General features: G+C 39.4%; 1 protein-coding gene across 5 annotated transcripts in view; it reads right to left on the bottom strand.

Annotated features, from left to right (window-relative positions):
* Positions 1 to 22,056, bottom strand: part of Snap25 (Synaptosomal-associated protein 25kDa) — a 43,591-nt gene extending 21,535 nt beyond the window's left edge. The window contains exons 1-3 of one of the 5 annotated variants that reach the window (XM_014350423.2): positions 21,531 to 22,056; positions 10,857 to 11,198; positions 9,624 to 9,665 (exon numbers count right to left, since the gene is read on the bottom strand). In XM_014350423.2, coding sequence (XP_014205909.1) covers positions 9,624 to 9,665; positions 10,857 to 10,952 — 138 coding nt within the window. In that variant the 5' untranslated portion in view covers positions 10,953 to 11,198; positions 21,531 to 22,056. Of the gene's footprint in view, positions 1 to 9,623; positions 9,666 to 10,856; positions 11,199 to 14,216; positions 14,299 to 20,672; positions 20,693 to 21,530 lie in introns of those variants that run through there. The other 4 variants (XM_014350421.2, XM_014350416.2, XM_014350419.2 and 1 more) reach the window with 4 other exon arrangements.
* Positions 22,057 to 24,096: the final 2,040 nt, after the last annotated feature.

The following is a 24,096-nucleotide window of genomic DNA, read 5'->3' as shown; positions in this document are numbered from 1 at the left end:
ACGAATACGGAAAGACGCTACTCGGTGCACAACAACCCCTGTATACATACAGTCAAAATCTCATTCACGATCCACAATGTGTGAAATTGGTTAATTAGAGAGGTTATGTGTTGCGCAACCCAGAACCCAGTCGGCAATACAAAAATACCTTTTGAAACTTGGTATAGGTCGTGAATGAGGTTCCATCAAGTGTATACCTATAGAAATTGTTGCGTTAAACTTTCGTCTCTCGTAAATACGGAGGGTTGGTTGATGGCCGTCGTGTAAGGATACAGTGACGCAAGAGGAAACATAATAACGTGGCGCGCCGTTTGTTTCCTTTGTTACGTATATACCCACAGTCCGTCTCTTTGTTGTTTCAATAGCTCGACAAAAAAGAACATCAATTATGCGTATGTGTGTTTTCTCGTATAATACAATGTACGTGGGTAAAGAAAAACGTCGATAGGACGAGATGACTTCGCGTGGGGGGAAGGGGTGGCTTCTGTAAGTTATAGACGCTGGCCCGTTAGTCGCCGTCACGTGGTCGATTATTGACTCACTTCCGTCTCGCGAAACCATCCTATCTCGAACAATTGGCAATTAACATGAAAGATTTTAACCGCAGATCTTACGTGTAGACACACACGGATAGATCCATCTTTTTATTGGCACGTTATGATCACGGGGATGATGATAACATTATTTTAATTATAAGAGCTGAGTATTGTGTGGGGAAAAAAAATAAATAAACAAAAAGCTAGTTGGGAGATAAAAATAACCCGTGAGCACACCAACAAATCTGTACAAGTACCTACATGAGTGTACAAAATATAAGCCGAATCATTGGCGCTAAAGTTCGCGAAGCGGTGCAATCGTACAGATTGACGAGCGTTAATTAGTTCGACTAAAGCAATTACGTTAGGAGGTCTGGTCGTATCGACATTTTTACTCGCAGCACTGTACAGTGGCCGTGTGTAATGAATCTTCGCGAGAAAGGCTAGAATCTACGGACGTGCATTATAATGTGTGTTTAGAGGTGGTTTTAGACCAAGAGCCCATCGGGAGATGTATTTATTGTCCGACGAGGTGTTTGTAATATGATTAAAATGATCGCATGTAGGTTTCCGAACAGGTTGAAGCTTTTCATTTCTATACTCAAAATTTAGTTATCCGCTCGCGTAATGTCTGCAGTAATTTAACATTTTTACACGCAAACACTTAACATTAAATTGTAGATAAATCCACTAGACAATTATCTCCCGCTAAATACACGACATTCCGAGATAATTATGAGATGGCCTGATTATTACTTCCAAATTTTGGAGCATATAGGCTGTCGGTCTAAATAAGAGGTTGTATTTGTATTACGTGTGCGTATAGACGCGCAAAAGAGGACATGTTTTATCCATTTTTTTTGTGCTAATGAGAGCTCAATTTCTCGTATTGTTCTACAGGTGTGTTTTATCGCCTTCATCAAAGGAAATAATTAATTTTGCAAGAAACTCGTAGCACGATTTATTAGCGAACTTCTTTCAAAGTATGAACGGTACACCAATTAACTTTTTTTTGTTTGCTGTATTGTATCATTGAAAATTTTAAATGGTATAAATAATTTCAAGAAACAACAAATTTATCTTATATACCGATGATGCTACGTTAAAAATAATCGAGATATATTGATTTCCACACAAATGTAACTATGTACCGACACAACACACAGGGCACATATATATGCGTGCGTCGCTGCAAAAATTCACACACACACGTGCGTGTTTAAGACATATTACAGTATCATTTGACAATTTTTTTTTTATTTCCATAGACCAATGTGATCGCCACACCTTGCAAATATTCTACAATCAACAAAAACAGTTCTCTAACAGCGATAAGAAACTGAAACTCATCATCCAGAGGAACCCAGCAAAATTCAACAATACGCATCGGAGCGTATTTTTACATAAACTCGAGCAACACAAAGCGAAAGACAGAAATCAAAAAAACGAGTATACGATTGTTGATGTTTTTTTTTGTTGTGTCATGTAATTGTCACAGTATGTACATAAAACAGAAAGATATTGACACAGCAGACACCGAGAGGCAAGCAAAGTATGCACTGTATACTGTAGTATGTGTGGTGTGTATTGGTTAGTATATCGTGCTCTTGGATCTTCCTCAAATATATAATTCAATAGGCACGGGCATTTGGTTTCTAAGTTGCACCGAGGTTTTACGTTACGAGTCGGGTGCATCTCTGCTTTCAGAAATTTAGAGAGAAAATTGGTCGAGTCCGAAAAAATAATACGTAATCGCGCGCGTCGACGTCCTTACATGCATGGATTTAATAACATTATTGGTCTGTTTCTTTCTAGCCGAACCGATCGAGTTTTCGAACGATCAAATAATTGACTCCGAGAAAATCTCCGCATGGAAGCATAACGATACTATCGTTTCTATGTAAAAAAAATTTTTAATTTTTTTTATGGAGATAAATGGTTGTTGTTTCTTACACAAGACATAATTTAATCGCTTGAATCTCAAAGCATCAATTGAAGTTTTTTACGTGACGTAATTTCTATAACATGTCAAAACCAATTTTCACACATAAAGCTATTGGGTACATTTATTCGGTCGTAAAGGTACCGGGTAAACTTTTCCCCCTCGAAAAAACAGAAGCTTTAGCCTGTCGATAGGAAAAGAAACTTTTTTCCAACAGGACATGCGTGTGTTTGTGTATAATGCGTTAGTGAAGGACACGTGTCTTACCACGGGGATGAAAATTCGATCGCGGCCCTTTTCACAGAATCGTCAACTTCTCGGTTATAACATCCGAGAATACACTCGGAAATTCTTTTTTTCTTCATATTCTCTCCCTTTCTCTCTTTTTTTCGCTTTCCTCAATATCCTTGCCAAGAGTTTGAATTTTTAGTTTTGCACGGAAAGGCAAAGACAACGAAATAAAGTACTGTTTCGACTTTTCACGGGGACACGTGCTTAGTTTCCGTATACAATATGTCTTACAATCAATTTTAATACTGCCACGGTGCAAAAATAAGACACACACCGTTGGACGCGTAACACGTGCCTTACCAAACTCTGCTTGTACTACTTACTCGTCTGACCATAATACAGTCCGACCACTGTTTTTGCGCGTGGCAAATATTTATACGAGCGAGAATATAGATGCGAGCGCTCGAATCAAGCGCAAACGAAATACTTAATGATCATGAAATATATAAATAACATGAAAGCTCAGAGAAAGAGCTTTAAACAAAACACGTAATATTGCGCGTATTCGTACACACAACCGATAGTCGAACGAAATTACATTTCAATTAAACGTTGGGGTATTGCGCGCGCAATTTTTTTTCAATAATAAGCGCTAGTACTACAAAGTGAAAGCAATTATACGCGATTTCGCAGGTAGGTGTACAGCGTCAAAGCGCTTTGCACGTCTCAAAGCGAACGAAACCGCCGTTTTGGATTCCGCTTCGGTGGTAAAACAAGAGAGAGAGAGAGGCGGATAACACGCTGCTGCTTCCATATAAATATAAACGTAATGGGTGTGTGCACCGTCACAAAGGCTGTAGCCCCGAGAGTCGTGGATACGCGTCGCTGGCCATCTCCGGGTACGTATATCTATGTATTGTACGTGTGGCTGCACGTTACCGGGCATTAAACTCGGACGGGAGATGTACTTGTATAGACAGGACCGCAATACTTGAAAAAAAAGAGAGAGAGAGATTCAGCGGATAAAGGTCCTCATCGGTGTCTCGTGTGAGTAACCTACGGTTATATAATTTTTTATTTTGTTTATTTGCAAAATAATAACCCCGTTTTACGTTGAATAGGGTCTAGAGGATGTGATACAATTCATAATATTTGTTATGGTATGTAAGTATGGATAATCGTAGGCGGACACTCGCTCCCAGAACGACCGAAGCGCCCTTCGCACTTTGTGTTCAAAGCTGGTTTTCCAAAGGTGGTACGCGAGCGGTACCATTCGCACGTCACAGTAAACAAAATATAAAGGAAAATATTTTAACGATAACAAAGTTTGGCGATTCTCAACGTTTTTGCACAACGTTTCAAGCAGTGCAGAGTATATAAATAAATTAATGATTGCTGGAAAAATTTTTATCATGCGACCAACTTGTATGGATAACTTTTTATCCCAATTTTCAACCCAACTTCGTTTTCGGAGCGAGTACCGTACGTTACCGTGTTTGTGTAGGTACACGTATATTCGTACAAATGAGGCAGGCAATAATAATATTACGTATAGTGTATATGCGCATACAAAGTCTTGTCGAACGTGTTGAGGGAGAGTGTACAAAAGAAAAAGAAAGATGGCAAGTGGAGTTTTGGTGTTGACGGTGACTCTGGAAAAAAAAAAAAATAAATATAGAGAAAAAAAAGGTGACAAAAAAGAACGCGAGAAACATATGAATAGTCCAGAGAGAGGATAATTGTTAAGGCAGGCTGAAGGTTTAAAAAAAAACAACGATCGAGGGGTGGTTCAAGGTTTTTAAGGGAAAAACAAATATTTCAAACGAGAGATGTCAGCGCCTCGTGTAATACCAATACGAAGGGTTTGGTTGACCAAAAGAAAAGATAAGGGGAAAAAAAAATGTACGTATGTTAATGGAACTCAGTATACAAGAGATGAAAAATCAAAAAAAAAAAAGAGGGGGATGTGGATGGAAATAAGGGACATGAGTGCAATAATTACACAAATACAAAATGAATAAAAAATATCTATGTACATAATTTCACGTTTGAATGGGCGCTCTGTGGCGATCTTCTTACATGACCTGCGCCTTTGAACGCCGCTACGAGCCGTCCGTCCATCAGTTGTTTTACTTTTCGAAATTAGTCCTACAGTGAGTACGTAAAGGTGGACATAATTTACGGCAATATTATATCCAATACGAAAATCGGAGGACCTTATATCTTATCGCATTTCGCATGTATAACAGGCAAATCGGTAACAGATTGGTATGGTAAGGAAAAAAAAAAAAGGTCGCACATTGCCTGCTATACGATTTCCTGATTGTCCACCAACACTCATCGTAAAGTCACGCCTCGCTATACAGTATCTCGATCTAGTTGTTGCTGTTGTCGTCATCGTCGTCGTCGTTGCAGGGCGGGGTCTGATAGCTTGCCGGGAAATTTCATTGGAAAATCGATCGCGGAATAACAACTGGCGAGGCGAGTTTGTTGCACCTCTGTAAATAGAAAATCACTGGGTATTTTTAGCTACAGTTTTATTTTCCCCCTTTTACCCTTAATTCGTGTAAAATCGGAAAAAGAAAAAAGGTTCCACTCCGTGTTTATCCACACAAATTCTGCTCGACAACGAATCCACGCAATCGGCACTTGATCTGTTTTTTCCTGATCACGTTCGTGCAGGCTCTCCAGCTCGAGAATAAAACATGAGATTCAAATCAAAGTACAGTCAAGTGTCCTCTCGAGAAGCGAGTAAATATGTATATTTCCGTGGATTAAAGTGGTGGCGGACGGCCTATGAATACGAGAGTTAAGTAGAAAAACAAAAATAAAAATCTACTAAATCTACTTTACAGAGGCAACATGGGAGGATGCAACCTTGAAACATCACGTAATTGGGTATATTTTCGAGCAATGATTAATAAGATCACGTAAATGCGGAGATAATGAATAAATCTTTATACCACCACGGCACGATTTGTCTACTCCTCAAATCGAGTAATTGCACAGATTAATATTTATACGATAATGCGAAAATTACTTTTTAATTTTTTTTTTTTTTTTTTCAACTCATAGAAATATAATTCGAGGATCGAGATGACCATGTATTCGAGACAAAGGATGAGAAGAGGAGAAAAAGTTAAAAGTGCCGATGTGTGCAAGCAATCGATGAGCTTCCTGCAAAAAGGAGGGAGGAAGAAAGATAGTACAGGGTGCATGTGTGCATCGCAAAATTTGCGTAATTGATTGTGCACCGCATTAAACAGTCAGAGATAGCGATGAAATTATAAACCATTGATTCGATGGCATCAAATTATCGGCTATACTCGAGAGTACACGTGATAGGTATATCTGTACACATACACACCCAAGTATGTACATAAACACGTGTAGAGATGCAAAGTAGGTACAAATGCAGAGACGAGACAACAAATGGGCATCGTAAACGGGTCGAAAGGTACACTCAAAAGGTGTAAGTATACTTTTGTACAAAGGCAAAATGCGCGCATGCATGGTATACATGTGTGTAAAATACGTAAAATAGCGAAAAGACAGAGAAAAAGAGTAGAGTCCGAATAAATACGCGGTCTGACATATAACCACGTTGCACAGGGCCCAGATAATCATACGGGCCACGATAACGAACCACACCCAGTGCTACATACAGTCGATCCATTAGCGCGGTCTACACGATTGACGTGGAATCCAATTGCACGTCACGCCATTGTGGCGACACCACCATATAATTTACATGTACACATGGCCGACGTGACGTGTATATATTTATAATCTATCGATGATACACGGGGTGGTATAAATTACGCAATTAATCCCTTGAAGAGAAGATGGAGAGATGTGCACGTTGTAAATGCATATAGAGTTTAGTCAATCGTGGAGTGTGGATATATAATTTAAATCGGCTATAACAGTGACCGGGGGAAACAATTCGCGATTGTTCCGAGCATCGAGTAAAACTTTCTTTCGACGTTTGCCCCGAAAAATTTTCGTATTCCAAACCAGGTCAGAGCCATCAGACCCCGCAATCCTGTGTAAGAGAGAAGAAGCATGCATGTATAGGTAATATAGGTACGGTAAAAAGAAAAAGAAAAAAAGAAAAAAAAAAAAAAAGAGAGAGAAGGAGGACAAGAGAAGGTACACACACATGTATAAAAGAAGAAACAAAAAACATACACACGCAGTCACGGACAACAAGGATTTTCGGGAATGGGCAAGGATGTGTGCAGGCAATGAGGCCAATCCTTGACAGCCAACGCGTCCACCCTTGGACGCGTGAGGAGAGCAATGAGAGAGGGAGGGGGAGGTACAGCAGCAGCTTAAGGAGGAAGAGGAGGAAGTTAGAGCGCATGCTCTATTCCACACACACACACACTTGCACGCATTTATGTAGTAACGTTTCCTAACATTGCACAAATAATCATACGTATGCATCGTAAGTCGTATACGTATATGTACACCCACTTGCACCAACGCGGGCGTCAGGCATACACTCATATATGTATCCATCTCGGTATCCATATAAAGGGAAGTTTGAGTTATGGCATCCCTCGTCACCAACGCGTTGTATACGTATGCTTACCCCGTGAGCTGGTGCATTAGCAGCTTGCATGTGTGTGTGTGTGTGTAGAGTCATAGAGTGTAGATAGATACTGTAGATGTGTGTATGATACACACGCACAGTAAGCACAGCAGTGTATACAACGCCCGTAATAGCAGCAGCAGAGGTATACAGGAGAGAACGTGTAGGTATACATAATAATAATAGTAATAATAATACGACGTTACAGCCACGCGAGAGAAAGAGAGAGGGACGACGGTGCAGCAGCAGTAGCAGCGCAGCGGACGATGCATCGGCACGCGCGACCTTGACAATCGATAATCCAGCCAGCCCGGCGCACCACCACCACCACCACCACCCGACAATGCCCAGGCCTTGCTCAATGGACCCGACCTTGAAACCCACCGCTAGCTCTCTCTCTCTCTCTCTCGCTGCACCCACACCCACGTAGCGGAGACCCACCACTTTTTTCCCTCCTCCTACTCGTCCTTTCTCCCTCCATCCCTCGTGTAGGTGTGTACGCGTTATATGCACAGCGCAACTATATATGTATATACAGCCCGGAGAGCTTTTAAAGCTCCGGAGCGCGACCATGGCTGCTAAAGTGCTATGCTTCCGTGATGTAGGACCTTAAGGATCCTCCCCCTCCCCCCTCCCCTCACTGTACCACCTATCCCATCGACGTACGCATCTCGAGAGCCAAAAGCCATTATTTATTATCATTATATGGTATATGTATATATAAAAGCTTTGCACAACCCCCATACCGCTGCTGCTGCGTCGCCATCCCCCTCTCGTTTCTCCACTACCGAGTTTTTGCCACGTGCGCCACGTCTAACACCACACACACACAGAGGGTTTTTTGTGGTTTTGGCGTTCGCGCGCGAACGAGATTCCCTTGGCCCCTTCGTTATACACGATATATATATATTTAGATACAATCTTGATCTACACGTATGGTTATACATACAAAAGCCAGAAGCGGATCGCTTTTCTTCATTGATTAAACACTGAGGTTTCTTTTTGTTTTTTTGCTGAGAGAAAAACACTGAGAGAAAAAAAAATTATATAAATTATTGTGCTGGAATGGTAATCTGGTACTGTTCGGTCGTCTACAGACTATTTACCATTTGAACAACAATAACTTTTAGTGTTTAGAACAGTAACACATTTGTTGTAAGTATAGTGATTTTTACTGTTTGTGCAATAGAAATTACTATCCAACAACTAAATGGTAAAAATTATAGGTTGGCCAAAGTAAAAACTCCCCCCAAATACCAGATTACCATTCCAGCACAGTAATTTTTATTATATTTTTCTCTCGGTGAGTCCGTTATAGCCAGTCATTATTTTGGATTGATCGAATGTGAAAGGAACAACGATCGCGGAAAAAAAAAGAAAGAAAGAAAAGAAAAGAAAAGCGAAGCGCTTGCTCCGTAGTATACATCTACATACGACACGTCATACACTTTACACACAGTACATGTACAACCATATAAAGACAATAGGTATGGATATATAGACGGAGAGATAGAGTACAGCGGTACAGTAACAGTACAAATTATCATGTGTATGCGCGATATAAGGGCTCCGTCTCATCTCTTCGGGCTTATAATATACGGTATACCACGGGACATAGAGATAAAAAGCTGTACATATAAATAAGTATATATATACACGCACGTATATATATTACGTACATACACATGTGGTCATGCATACATCTATATATTATATAATATATAAGGCGGACATCAGACGGCTAATTTTCCTCTTCCTTGTTCTTGATGCGCTGCATGGCCAAAACGTTATATTACCACGGCGAGGGGGGGGGGTATTATTCAAGATCCACGAGCGGATCTTCGTATAATATTATGGATTATGTCTCATTGAGACGCTCTTTTCATTTTCATTTGTATTCGTATCCATACGCCACACGCGCGGTTTTACAAAAATACAATAAATAAACGGGGTATTATACACAAGTCGGGGTTTGAAATATTCATTGTACATCGTAGAATATAACTATGTACATAAGTATAGGTACAGGTACGCTCTCTAAAAGTGAATCGGTGAATGAAATCTGCAACGGTTGTGTAGCCAGCGCTTTGTACTGAATACTTTGTAGATAATTGTACTTTACTGACATGTAGGTGAACGATCAATGAAGACGTTAGTACAGTCACTAAAGTTTCACGGATTCAGGTTTAGAGAGATAAATACTTAAAATTTAATTTGAAAAAAAAAAAAAAAAAAAAAAAAAGTTAGAGGGTTCGATATTAAAGAGACTCTGGGAGGTATATATATGTACATGTGCATGGAAAATGGATTGGCTTACCTCCTCGCATAGCGCCAGCATACGCCTCGTACTCTCGAGCGACTGTAACACAAAAAAGGAAACTTTAATATTTTCGGCAGCCAAAGTGCAGCCTGAGTTTGGATACAATGGGGTGTGCATACATATATGTATAACCGATACGAGGGATGCTGTGGATCACAGGGTGAGGGAGCTTTTCTTCCCGGCGGAAAGTTTCTCTGAACCACGGTAGGTATACGCGAGAAGCATTTGTGATGCGCAAAGCACCGCTTTTCGAGCTTTTTTTTTCCATTACCCGGTACTATGAATCGCTCATCCCTCGTTATTTTTATTGGCAGATTGTGTGGCTGTTCGAGCGGATTTTTCGTTTCTACGCCAATCTCAAATTTGTCATTTCGAAATTCATCTATTATTTGCAGGATGGGTAGGTGTGTTATCAGTGGGACTGTTGGAAGTTAAAAAAAAAAATACACACGAGACGTACGATATTTAATAATTTTTCATTCATTTAGGTTCAAGAAAGATATTAATTATAGCGTTGAGATGGAGATTAAAGAAGCCTCAGATTGTCCCTTTATCATCGTGGGCTTTACCTCGGACGATCCAAGACTTGCTCTACTTCTCCAGCCTTGGATCATATTATTGGCTCGTTTTCCAATTTAATTTCGTCACCCGCATGAAAAAAAAAAATCTTCCTAGAGCCGGTATTTTTGTGCATTATACTTCGACGATGGGCAAACCAATGGTTTTCAAGCGAGGGAGTTAACATTACTGCCCAACCGAAGTATAAGAGGTATCCGAGAGTGAAACGAAACGAGTTACTTCCATCATCACTTACAACGAGGAATCGTTCGTGTGTGAGGATTGCAACATCGAGTACTTGTATAATTGTATTAAAAAAAAAAAAAAACATTGAGGGAAAAATTAAATACTTCAACCACGAAAATATTTAAGTTATTCAACGTCTTGTACGTGCACGTTAAGCTGTAGGAAAACTTGAGTCGCGCATACCTACGTAAATGACACCGACGAGAGAAACTTTCGCACGGGAGAACGTAACGGTATACACGAGAAAAAAAAAAATTTCGTCCGCGTGCGAGAGTAAGGAAAATAATTGGGTGGACGATAAAACACGGCAGAAAGGAGGGGGGAAGCCGTCGTCGTCGTCGTTGACAATCGTATGCAGTTACGTAGACACGTACGTGTAATGTATAGGGCGTGTATATATGGGCATACAAGTGAAGCGGCTCTTACCTCATCGGTCGTTTGGTCGGCCTTGAATTGCAGCTCCTGCAGCTCAGTGCGGGGCGGGGCGGGCTCAGCCGCCGCGGCTGACGTCGGCGCAGGCATTTTCGGTTATGTTCTTCTTCTTCTTCTGTTTTTTTTTTTTTGTTTTACACCCGCACTCGGTCGATCGGTGGTTGTAAACCCCCTCGAGTTATTCCACCGGGGTGAGCTCCTCTACTCCCCTTGGCTGCTTGGACGAGGCGGCTGCTGCTGCTCCGTAGCACTGACCCAGTTGTACTGGAGCAATGGTAGTCAGCTGCTCTGGCGGTCCACCTCCGGCGGGGGAGCGGGGGGCTTTATCCTTGACACCTACAACATTATCAACGGAAGCTGGATTTAACCGAGTGGATTTCGTTGCTCTGCTCGCGAAAAGTCAGTGCGGTGCTACGCGCGAGTTTTGCACATCATGAGCTTATTCAAACTTTTTAACGAATATTTAATCAACAATAATGATAATGGTGACGCTTTGTTTGTTTTGTTATGATGGTTTGGAAATACCGAGTGATTATTGAATTTTGAAGGAAAAAAAAAAAAAAAAAAAAAAAAAAATGACGCCTACTTTTCGGCTATACGAGGATAGTATATATTATACGCTCCATAAATTTTGTTATTCAATGGAAGGAGAAAAAGGTAAGCTCCGGTAATACAGAGACTTGATAACTTTCGTTATATATTACACGGCTTCCGTGTTATACATTCAAGTAAAGAATGTGTGTATACATATACATGGACATGGGTGTGTGTGTATAATATTGTATACGAGATATTAAACTCGGTTAACTTTGTCCTTACAAGAGATAAGAATTTATCGTTCGGTGTTTTATTAAACAATAAATCGTTACTGTTATTAAAAATTACGTAAAGCCATTTTCCTATATACATTAGCTGAATTATGAAACAACGAACAACCACAAATATTTATTTATCTGTATTAAGGAACTTGTATTATTGTTTGATGATAAAAATAAACATTTTAATTGATTCAACGCTCATTGTTTTGTAAAAAATATGTATTTGAAACGCAACAGTTAAATACATCATTTTTTGAAATTGCTAGAAAATAATGAAGCTTCAAAGGTTACTGCGGTTGCCGTGAGAACAATTATTCTAAAAATACGGCGGAGTAAGCATATATATATGTATGTATAAGCATCCGTAAAAAGAGCTCTCCCAAGTTCTCGACGCGATCTTTCCACAATTGCCCACTCAGCCGTCGTCGCAGGTACACACCGAATCCTCGACACGTACTTTTGCCGTCTCCGCCTAACGTATACACAAAAAATTTAACAAATTCCTGGAAACGGCAAAACTCAATGGCCCTCTCTCTTTAGCGAGTGCATCATCAAACGCACACACACCCACACGTATGTATCTCGACACGAGCATCGTTACCCTGTTCTTCCCCCCTCGGGCGCACAATAGCATCTATTATATTCGAGTCGCGCGCACAGCTCGACGGGGGGAGGAGAGAAAAAGGAAAAGCAATCTCTGCTCTTCCGAGTGATCATTTGCGAGGGGCGTGAAATATTGTTGTTAAATGACAAAAAAGAGCGGAAATCGTAGTTGTTGTTTTTTTCTTAATCAAAAGTACCCCTCGAGCACGAGTTAAAAGCTCTCTCTCTCTCTCTGCGCCGGCTAACGACTACGATATACCGTTGGACACAAGAGAGGCGTTACGGAGCCTTTTGAGAGGGCGGCATTTACTTCCGCAGTTGAAGCTCGAGGGAAGTAACTAACGCACATGGGATCATTGTATAGGTGTATCGCATCAAAGCCCAATTTACACGAATGAGTTGCTAGGAGGGAGACGATACTTAAACACCGCGTCTGTGTCCACGCTGCTCGTGGTTATATCGATCCACCCCCCCCCCCCCCAAAAAAAAAAACAGCAATCGAGCGTCAAGTGTTATTGCTGGCTTTTTATGTTTTTGTTATGGGGCATGAGAGAGGGAGGGATCATGAATGAAACGAGCGTCAAGGGTGAGCGAGGGAATTTCCTTTTGGTCCTACGGAAGCGTGCGGGTAACGAGGTCTTCCTTATTTTTAGACTCGGCTTTTCTACTTTGCCAAAATATACAGAGTCGACACGCACATGTAGGGTCACACACACACACTTGCGCGCAGAGGTTTACATATACTTACGTACGCGCGCGCGAGAGAATATACACGTAGGTATATATATATATATATGCACACGAGGAGCGAGAGAGGGTTGGAAAATCAATAGGCGAGCCGCGGTTGTGTGTGTGTACTTTTTCTTTATCTGCGCAGCTGCACACCGTCCACGTGCTACACTCGGATTTCCCGTCTCTGTCTGACGTATCCCACCCCCCTATCCCTCGCGAACTATGTACTGTATATAATATAATGTGTTGTGTTCCTATATACGGCGTTGCAAGAGTCAAGGGGGAACGTGGGAAAAACGAAAAAAAAAAAAAAAAAAAAAAGGAGCAAAGGAGCCCCCTCTTCCCGGAAGCGCTGGGGGCTTGGATCGTGCAAGCTGATTTTCTTTTTTTTTTTTTTCGCTTTCCCTTCGGGGTAGTAGAATAATGCCGACGGCGGTAAGACTGGTTTTCAGCCGACAGCCAGGGAGACCTTGATCCTTTTTGGCAAGGTATTTTTTTTTTTTTTTTTTTTTTTTTTATGCAGTTCGTATCGTGATTTTTACACTATAAAATAATAACACGTTCTAAATAAAAAGGGAGGGGGGAAAAAAAAAGAAAATCAATTTCCACGCACTGACGTAATCTTCCGTGAAGGAGACCGTCTAGCATACGAAACGATACGTATCAGCACGAGATCCGGCAAATTCACTATCGCAACGATCCACTCGAGCTGTTATCCCACCATCGGAAGATCTTCAAGAAGCAGTAATAGCGAGTTTCCCCGGCCACGAGAGCCCACGTTTACACTCACTTCACAACGAAGAGTAGAGTCGGGTTGCCCGACCAAAGGACACGAAACAATGTACCATCGTGCCCCGTGTCGGGCTTCAATGAAGTATAAGTAAGATAAACATACCGATTTAGACGATTTAGCGGGACACCCGGTACAATATCACTGGTGTACTCGTTACGTTGCGTCTTCGGATGAAATTCCTCGCATCACGGCGCAACTAACCGGGCGACCGAAAAAAAAGTCAGTCCGGGGCAGGGGGGTGGGGTGGTGGTGGTGAAGGTGATACGCGCGTGCAATATAAATATCCGCCGCTCGGAGGACAGGGTCGAAGGAGCGAGTGTATGTGTGTATAAATGTAGCGAGTACTCGTGCCCCGCTCTCTCTCCTCGTTATCTGGACTCCGGAGTGTATTAAGTATTGGCAACTTACGGGTCGTGCTCCCGCGACGAGTCGAAGATCGCGACTGAGGAGCCAGGAAATTCGCGCGTCGCGGGAAAATCGCTCCCTTCCCTCCCTCAGCAGCCGAGGGAAGAAAAAAAAAAAAAAAAAAAAAAAAAAAAAGGAGTAAAAGAAGCTAGGGGTGGCGCGCGCCCGCGCACTACGCTCCGTGCCCTCCCACCCCTTCCAGAGGCGCTGTTCTAACTCCCTTGACGACTGTACAGTTACGCGGACGGTGTGTATATGTATGTAGCTACGCTTTTGGCGAACCGAACGACTATGCCGTACTAATTACCGCTATTACTTACCAAGACTGTCGCTCTTTGAAGAGGAAACTTTTCTTTTCTTTTTTTGTTTTTTTTTTTTTTTTTTTTTTTATCTTCCCCCCCTCTTCGTGATGTCCCAACTCTCACGTGCGCGAAGTAAGCCTTTTTTGCAAAGGGGAAGGGGTCGAGAAGCGCTCGATGATTAATCGGTATGTGTTGTGTTTTTGGTAGCAACAAAGGGGGGAGAGGAGGGTGCTCGAAGATATCGTTGTCAAGCTAACACGTTGATTTACGATGCGCCGCGCGCATAACGCGATGATCCGTAAGGGCGTTTTTAATTTATGGTAGCTTCGAGGCATGGGACTGTGACGTATCGGTCGGTGGATACTTTTTTCTGAGATTTAGCTTTAAATTACTTTTTTTTTTTCTTTGTACTTCGAGTATATTAGTACGCAGATTGTAAAACGAAGGGTTCGCTTACAATTTACAAAATCGTCGTACATTCTTGTCTGGACCAAACCAAATAAAATCACATTTAAGTACTGGCGTCAAAAAAATGTAGGTATGAAGGGCACGCTGGATATTTGATGCAATCTGAAGAGCTGAAATTTTTTTGGGCCTGCACACGAGTGAAACATCGAGAATATATTACATTATATATTTTGTTGCCACACATATTTATTACATGGCACGATTTTTTTTATCAATCATCTCTTGTGCATGGGAGAAACATTAAATATGTATAAAAAAAAAAAAAAAAAAAAATCACGTTTATATAGTTTATAGGCGAGCTCCAACAACAACGGATGAAAAAACGAGCCGGAAAAATCGACATTTTTCACTTTCGTCCGTAATTGTATGTGTCTGCGCTTTTTTTCAATTCTTCGGTAAGGGCCGACGGAAAAAGTCGCTCGAGAGACAAAACGCATCTGCTGAATCAAACGTTTTCTAAAAGGCCAGCCATCAGTAGCACGTGTACGTTTACACTTATACATCATACAAATATATATACGACTTTCTGAAGAGCACGAGAGAGGTGGCGGAGAAGTCAGGGTCAGCTTCAAACGAGCCAACCCACCCTCCATTACCACCAAGCACCTCGTATTTATATATAGGTATATGTATATGTGTATGTACACGTACACGTACACACATACTCATGTACATGCAACCCTACCCCCACCTCATCTAACGAGCGCGACGCGTTTCGTTTGGCCATGCGAGGAAAGTTTGAGGATTTAATTACCAAGGAAAATTTTAACTCTGCTCCCATTGTCCTGGTATTAGTGTTGAAAAACAATATTTACAACTGTTTGAAAACACGTTTCGCAACAAACTTACTTTCCTCTAGTATTTTTTTACAAATGCGTGCTGGGGTGGGTGAAATCAACGGGTAGTGTTGCAAACGAGTTGAAGGAAACGTGTAGACTTTTAAATTTCTCAAAAGGTTTCACGATTATTCGTTTTTTTTTTCTTTTATTTAAACAGTGCAAGGATGTAGAAACGGAACTTACTATGAATATTCATTGCACTAATTATCTCTTGGCCAATTATTACCTGAAAAAGTTCAAGATTAAAGTCTACGTAAGAGTAAAATACTTTAATTTAAGTAGAATACTTGTGCTGTTTTTGTTAGTTAACTTTCAACTTGGACATGGTATTAAACAAAATTTTATGGGGACCAGAGAAAAATCAGAACTACTTATTTTTAACGCGAAGTTGGAAATTTATTTCGAATGATATAATATTTTTATCAAGATTTCAGTAATTTTTACTGTCCATAAATTTCAATACGTCAAATATACACTTTTTGGACATCTCAGTACCATAGGAGTGTCTTACACGTAATACTAAAATGCTATTAGAAGTAGTTTAGTGGGTCTAAAAAGATATTAAATTCTTAAATATTGTGATTGAATTTAATCTTAAATTCATGGATTTTTTTTTTCTATTTTAAAATGCACGCAGAAGATAAAAAAATAATGAACAATCATATCTGTTGTGATTTTTTAAATGAAGCGATTAAAAATATCACGCACTAAACAGTTACAACAAATTTTTGTAGAATACGAGTGAAATTTCTTATCAACATTACTAGGGATGCTTTTGGAATCAGCATACTAATGTTATTTATTTATTTATTTATTTATTTGAGGACAACAGAAAGATATATCTTACAGATCATCAACTAATTATATACTTTTAATTATTATTCGTAGTTCTTTAATTTTACAATCGCTAAAACCAGTGTTGTATAAAAAAAAAATTAATAAAAAATTTATGTAACTTCATGGCTTTTTATATACTACTTACTTTTAGTTTTTGAATTCGTACCCAGACTCAGTTGGGCACCAAAAAAAAGCACGTAATTTAAAGAATTGAACTGTCATAGGCATTTATCAAGAACATGGGCCAGACTGACTCGATTCAAGAAGGATATATTTCGCGAACTTCCTGGTGATCAATTGTTATCGATCAAGATCAACTGTAGCATCAAATGAACACCAGTACTAGAAAATTTTGCTCCAAGCTATGGGAAACATTAATCACTTTTATTATATATAATAACAAGTAATTGTAACAACGCTGACGGTAACCATGATTTTTTTTACCAATTGGCCTCAGTCGCTTCAGCAGAATTCAACTGCTGAGATTGCGGGGATTAATAAACTTCCACCAATAAGTGCTTCCCATCGCAAATCGATCCGACCAATTGCTCGAAATGCGAGGGGGGAGGGGGGAAGAGGAGAAAAATCGACTCCCAGCATCAATTCGACGCCCACTCGCGATTGGACTCGACCGAGTGAAATGAAAACGGAAGGAGTGTGCAAGTCCGACCCCCTCCCAGTCCAAGCGCGTGTACGCATCATTATTTGGGATTTCGGAAAATGAGAAGAAGAAAAAAACTCGGGTGTGTACCCTCACGAGTGGAAGCACATTGTAGATCGACAGCTGCTCTTTTTTTTTTTTTTTTTTTTTTCGTAGAGTCGGGAAGAAATGGAGAGGCGCTGGGACGAGAGCCCATAATTCTTCCCAGGCGGCGCGGAACGTGTCCATTAATTTGCGCCCTGTTGGAACGAGGCAGTAGAAGAGAGGGAGAGGAGGAAGAGTTAGAGGACGAGCGCGCAAGATTGATCGAGAGCCGAATTTGAATTTGCGCGGGTGATTGGTGCCGAGGGGCGTTCACGAGCCTCTCCTTTTTTCCCTTCTCCCACCTCCGGGGGGATGAGGGGGGACTTCTTTTCCGATCGCCGTGTGGCTGATGGTCCGTGGCCAACAAGGCTCTTATCGGGGAAGGGACAAAAATTGAAGGATGCGACTTGCATTTCATTAGCTCGGTGTGCTTGCGTCGGGGCGTGACGGGCACTTTAAGTACACGCGTGACGAAGATGAATAACAATACTTACATAGATCGCTCTTACGAAAAATAACTCGAAATTTATACTTATATTTTTATTGTCCTTTTACAACGATTGATCCATCAATAGTTTTATCTTTTCAATTAAATTTTTTTTGCTGTCGACATCGTGCATGAAATGAACATTAAGAGCATAAATAACTATGTTAGGTCACATAGGTGACGAGTGCATTAATTATACGGCAAACACCGAGTGTTGTTTATTGTTTTGTCACGTTTTTTTATTTAAAACTTTCTGGAAACTTGATTGCACGACGTGAAATATCGCCAGTACATTGATTAAACTCGGAGTGTACGCGACAATCGACACTAAAAAGTTACAAAAAATAATTCATACGACTGAGTAAGTTAAAACAACACTGTGTTTTTCATCATAACAAATTCATGGATACCCTCTGACACATTAAATAGTTTAAAAGTATTCAAGTTAAGAAAAAAAAAAGTTTTCGAGTCCCGTAGTAAATCGATTACTCGATATGGTTATTATTGTTATTCAACTTGCAACTGCAACCATTTTTTGATACATTATATAAAAGCACCAAACACGTGTACGGGTGATGAGTTTATTTCTATGAGATGTGTAAATAAAATGCAATGGCATATTAACCCGATATATTATTTATTACATAATAACTAGAGCTTATAAAAATATTCAATACTATTTTTCGACAAACATTCAAGTTATAAATTTTTTTCACACCCACCCTTAGTGTTGGAGTTAGAAATAATTAACATAACGTGAAAACTTATGATATTTTACGTGTATTATTAGCTAAGGTTTAAAAATACACGTATCTTTGTTCTGCTTGAAAATTTTCCTTTAAAAAGATAACTGAGCTGTCCTGTTTTAGGAATAATAAATAAAATAAAATCTGCTGGGCTTCTCATTGATCTATCTTAAAAATCGTTTTGTGTTTGTAGATACCACTGTATTTTTTAGTAACCATGAATAATCGACATCGGAATGCGAATAGTACTGATGAGTCAATCACTAACGTTTATGCAGTGACAAAAATAAATCACGACTCAATGCTAGTTACATACGAGCAGAAATTACGTCGGTAAGCAAATAGACTCGATTTTAGGAAAGAAATTTAAAAAAACTTTTCATTGATCAGCTTCATCGGTTTGTAAATAACAGGTGCGTAAAGTAGATGACGACTATTGTATGGAATGAAAAATAAGTGTCATATAATTATTTAGACACAGGATTTGAAAAAAAAAAAAAAATTAAAGTATCAATCGTGGAACAGACATGTTTTTTTATGTATACAGTTAACTCCCTAAATTGCTATTTATACTCATAAACTTGCCCCCTAAAAAAAATAAAAATGAAACATTGTCTTAACTAAACTAAATCTTTTTAAATCAGCATTTTTCCAATTTTGCACATTATAAAGTTAAAAGTCTTACAACACCTCAATCTTCAACTCTTCCAAAAATCTTATCGCGTACCATCTCACGGTACAACGTATAGGTGCACCCTGGAGATGAATTTTCAGAGTATAATTCACTGTACCGTCGCACGCGAGACCCATTGACATTGGCTATACAACTTCATATTCGTTGACCGAAAAAACAGATTCAAGTCCAATTCAACCTATTTGCCATTATGTTTGTCTGCAAGGGTAAAATAGAAAAGTCGTGAAACTCATGGTTCATTAAAACAAGAACAAACCTGATAAGCAGATAATAGACGAGGTAAGCATTTTTGAATATTAAAAGTATTATTAAAAATTTATTGAGTCATAGGTATTCTAGATTACTTCACTATGAGTGTTTGCAACCTAATAAATATGATCTCACGTTTTTTTTATTTCTAAATCATCAGTATAGTATAATTATCTTCTGAGTCACGAAGAAATATGTGATTAACATAATCTTTATTAATTTTTCAAGCAGAACTTTTTAGTGTATAAATACTACAAAAGTTTATTTAGCTGGATACTTATGCCCAAAAGTTCATTTTTTAATTTCATCCCACCATCATAATTTTGTTTTATTTTATTATTAAAAATTGTAGTTTTTCGGGATAAGTACTTGGTGAAATAGGATTTTTAAGTGCAAATGAAGAATACGAAGCATACGTGTACTCCTTGTTGATCACAATAGAAAGAAATACATTAAAAATGTTGAATTACTTTCCATTAATTTCACGATAAAATGTTGTTATTCTCAATATTAAAATAAAAAGTTACGTTCAGAATATAATTATGTACAGGCTTGAACATTGAGATATAAAGTTGTAATCAACGATGCGTCAGCGCGTCACTTCTGAATTTAGTTGGTTGTGAAATTAGCTTCTCATTAAGGTATCGACTCACCGGTATCCTTTAACCCGATTAATTAGCTTTCCCCCTTTTTTTTTTTTTTTTTTTTTTTTTAACGAAGCTCATACTAAACTTGTTATTTTTCAAATCAACCAAATGAAGGAGACATAAACGATAATCTTCGCGTTATGCACACGCGGTTATCAAGTGGTTGAATGCTCAACCAACAACGTACAGTTCATACACGTAGCTGATAAAATTTGAACCGAAAATTTATTGCTCGGACAACAGCGAACAAAGAACTGTGGCAGCTTGCAACGATAAAAGCTGAAGAAATCTTCTGCGCCCGGAAACAGTTTATACTTTATGTACTTATAACGATTCGTTTCAAGCACGCGCTTGAAAAAGAAAAACCAACGAGGGAGAGAGCGTGTAAGTTTAAGTAGGTAAGTATACCGGCGATCAATAAAATCTTGAAAAAAATTATACACACTTTAGGAAGCAATAAAGGTTCTTAAGTACTATATGACCGCAGCCTTGCCCTCGGCTTGCTGTTTCTTCCTCCCTCGCCACCTTTAATCCATCTCTATCACGTATATGTACTCTCTCGGCTCTTCCACTATGGGTATAAGTACTGTATACTCTGACAGCCACCTGCACACACGACGTCACTCAACTGCAAGCATCACCCTTTTTTTTCTCTCTCGCAAAGAAAAGCGTTGGAGCACACTGCACTGTGACTTTCTCCTTCTGCTCCATTTGATGTTTTGGAGCAGAAAAAAAAAAAAAATACATGCATGCAAGCAACTGTAAGGTGAGTCGTGCAAAAGTAAGTGTATTTACCTACAAGGCGGAGGAAAGAGAATGCAAGTATACCTACATACATGGGTAAGTACATAGCGGTGAGCGAGAGAGAAATAGCCGAGGGAAAATCGATAGATTAGCTGCAACAGTGCTCCGCGAGGGCTACCGCCGGAGTCGACCATCTTTTTCCCGCCCACCGCAAGGGTAGGCATGTTTTTTTTTTTTTTTTTTTTTTTTCAACCCATACTTGAGACATTATTATACATGCAACCTAATATGCATCAAAGTACATTGTGCACTTTATGCATCAATGTCGACATTCGAAGTAAACATTTTTATGAGACATGTACTTTTAAAGTACACAAGATAAGTACACAGCAACAACACAACTTTCGTATTAATAACTGATAAGGTATACCCGAAGAAAATAGACAGAAGGACAACGTACAACCTACTTCCCGAGGCCTCCTTCTCCTCTGCAGGAGGTGCAGGTGCGGCCCATCTTACACACACTCTCTTACTCCCTCACAACAACCGTTAGACTCACCTCGTCTTTTTTACCAAGTATACAGGCGTATCCATGAATTTCTTTGCACGAAACAACAACAACAACAACAACAAGAACAACACTGTTAACTGTGTACTGTCAGTTGTAGCAAATGAACAAATGCAAACTTTAGCGCGAGCCAGGCATGCGTGTATATATATAGGCAGCGGCAGTGACACGACGACGACGCAACTGTCGACCAGACGACGCGCTTAACAACAATAAAATAAACTGTTACTCGGCGCGCGCTCGATCGAGGCACTGCACTGCTGCAAATAACACACACACGTTATAGGCGGTGGGCGGTAAGTAAGTACTGTCGACGAGGACGGCTTTTTCCCGTTGTTGTATCGTTGTCAGGTTGACAGAAGAAAGAGGAGCTGCGCATCAGGAGTTACACGCGAGTCCACTACGGATACCCATCGAGACGAATGTCATACTTTAAGGTACTCGGAGCGACGAGTGCAGTATTTGTACGAAAGTGTACCCCCGTGACTGTTTTTTAAGATTGGTAAGGATATTGCTGCGTATAACATTACCATACGTGTGCACCTGCAGACCATACCTACTTTCTCCCTTTCTCGTATACCTACATACACGGAAGTGTTTCACCTTTATCCCCGATCCCTCGGCCCGGCCACGCGCGCGCAGTCTCGAGCAGATAATATAAGTAAAGATTGATGTGAAATATATGTTTCACCCTCGCAAGTGTACAGGTTACTTGGCAGTTTACACACTGGACTCTGGTGCGTGGGTGACGTGTGTCTTTGTATTTAAAGCGCTGACAGCGTATCTCAAATCTCAATGATAAACACACACTGTACCTACCTACCTACCTACTTACAGTTTTTATTATTTTTATTAAATACGCACCCGATAGTGTTCTCGTTTTGGTTTCGGTTATCAGCTGCTTCTCTGTTCCGTTGATGGTCCTGAATAACAAAAACTTTAAATTGTATACCCAATATTCTGTTGACTCCTACACTGTATGTACTTCAGCGTGTGTTTTCAGTATAAAAATGAAGCAAGTCCTATTTTTAACTCATTAATAAGTGTATAGTTAAAAACAACTCTTTAAACGTACACACATACACATATACGTGCAGTAGATGCGTGTGGCTCATGAACCGCGAAATTTAAACTATTAAGTTGTTTCACCAAAAGATGATAATCATAATCACACAATAAACAATCGTAACTTTGTTCAGAAGTGGTGGTTAATGTGATAGACCTTTTTGTATTTTTATTTTGTGGTTATGGCTATTACTCGTCTTTAAACGGGATACACACTTTTAAGAATTTGAATTTGGCGGTTTACGAAAGGATAAAGAGCAGAAAATGAGCTCACCGTCAGACGGTAAAACAGAAAAATTTAATTAGTTCAGTTTTAAAAAGTAGAAATGAAGATGGCGCTTCGTTCTTCATTTATTATCGTCACAAATGTCAGCTTTTTTAAAAAGCCTTTGGGGGTCGTTGAACGGGGGATGCCATGGTATATGAGGGGTCTGAGGGATGTTACTCAATCGCTAAAGGGGAGAAGTTTTTTTTCGTTAACGGATCTCTACATATAGCTATACTGGCTGCATACATCAGCTGATGAGTGTTTCCCGCGCATTAATTCGATCGCTATTTCAAATTTATGATACAAGAAAAACTTTATAAATTGAACGTAAATACAAAATATTTTATTTTAAATTCTAAAAAAATTTTGTTAATCAGTTGCGAAATCAGTTGAGGGCACGGATTGCACAATTCGTTGTTGCTTTTTATACGCGTGAAAATAATTATATTTTTTGTGAACAAATTTCAGCAGAATATATAAATTTCATGTCATTGGAATTGCAACAACTTTTTCAATCTACAAATTGTTAAAAAATGAATTAAATTTCCAAATTTCTAAGGTATTGTATCTCTAACGCAACAAAAATGAATATTGCATTAAAATTATTCGAGAATCGCAAACAAATACAATGTAACCAAACAATACATAATGCACTTAATGATAATAACAATAATAATTATCGTGATAATAAATAAGCTCTGGATTTCTTTACTGAAATACTGCACATTACTGTATGGATTAGTTATCATTAATTACCTACACAACAAAGCAATGGAACATTCAGCTTAACATCTCTAATTGTTACACAAATGACTATATATATAACATGTCGACTTTACAAAGATATCAGCAAAAAAGGGAACAAAGAAGTACTTAACGGAGCCCCTTTGTGTCAAGCTTCAACATGATTTTAATTGTAAAAAAAAATTTACGTCCGCACACAAAGTACGAGTATCGCATGTAAAAGCGATCGCATTACGTAATATATCATGTTTTATGTGTGACAATAATTTTCGAATGATGGAATGAAGAAAAAAAAAAAAATTGCGAAATAAAAAAATCAATTTCGATAAATAAGTATAGAACATTATCATAGTTAAATTTATGAGTTTCTTCCTCTTTTTAAGGGAATACATATAAATTGTATGAAAAAGATGTAACATCAGCTATGCATACGAATCCAAGTGTGTGACATTGTACACTCTCACTGCAGCTGCAGCACAT

This window comes from Copidosoma floridanum, unplaced genomic scaffold (assembly GCF_036245765.1).
Source record: "Copidosoma floridanum isolate Cflo_tuat_1 unplaced genomic scaffold, Cflo_Japanese_pri ptg000013l, whole genome shotgun sequence".
NCBI classification, from domain to species: Eukaryota; Metazoa; Arthropoda; class Insecta; order Hymenoptera; family Encyrtidae; genus Copidosoma; species Copidosoma floridanum.
Note: the sequence above shows the minus strand (reverse complement) of the source record. Positions and strands in the feature narration are given on the sequence as shown.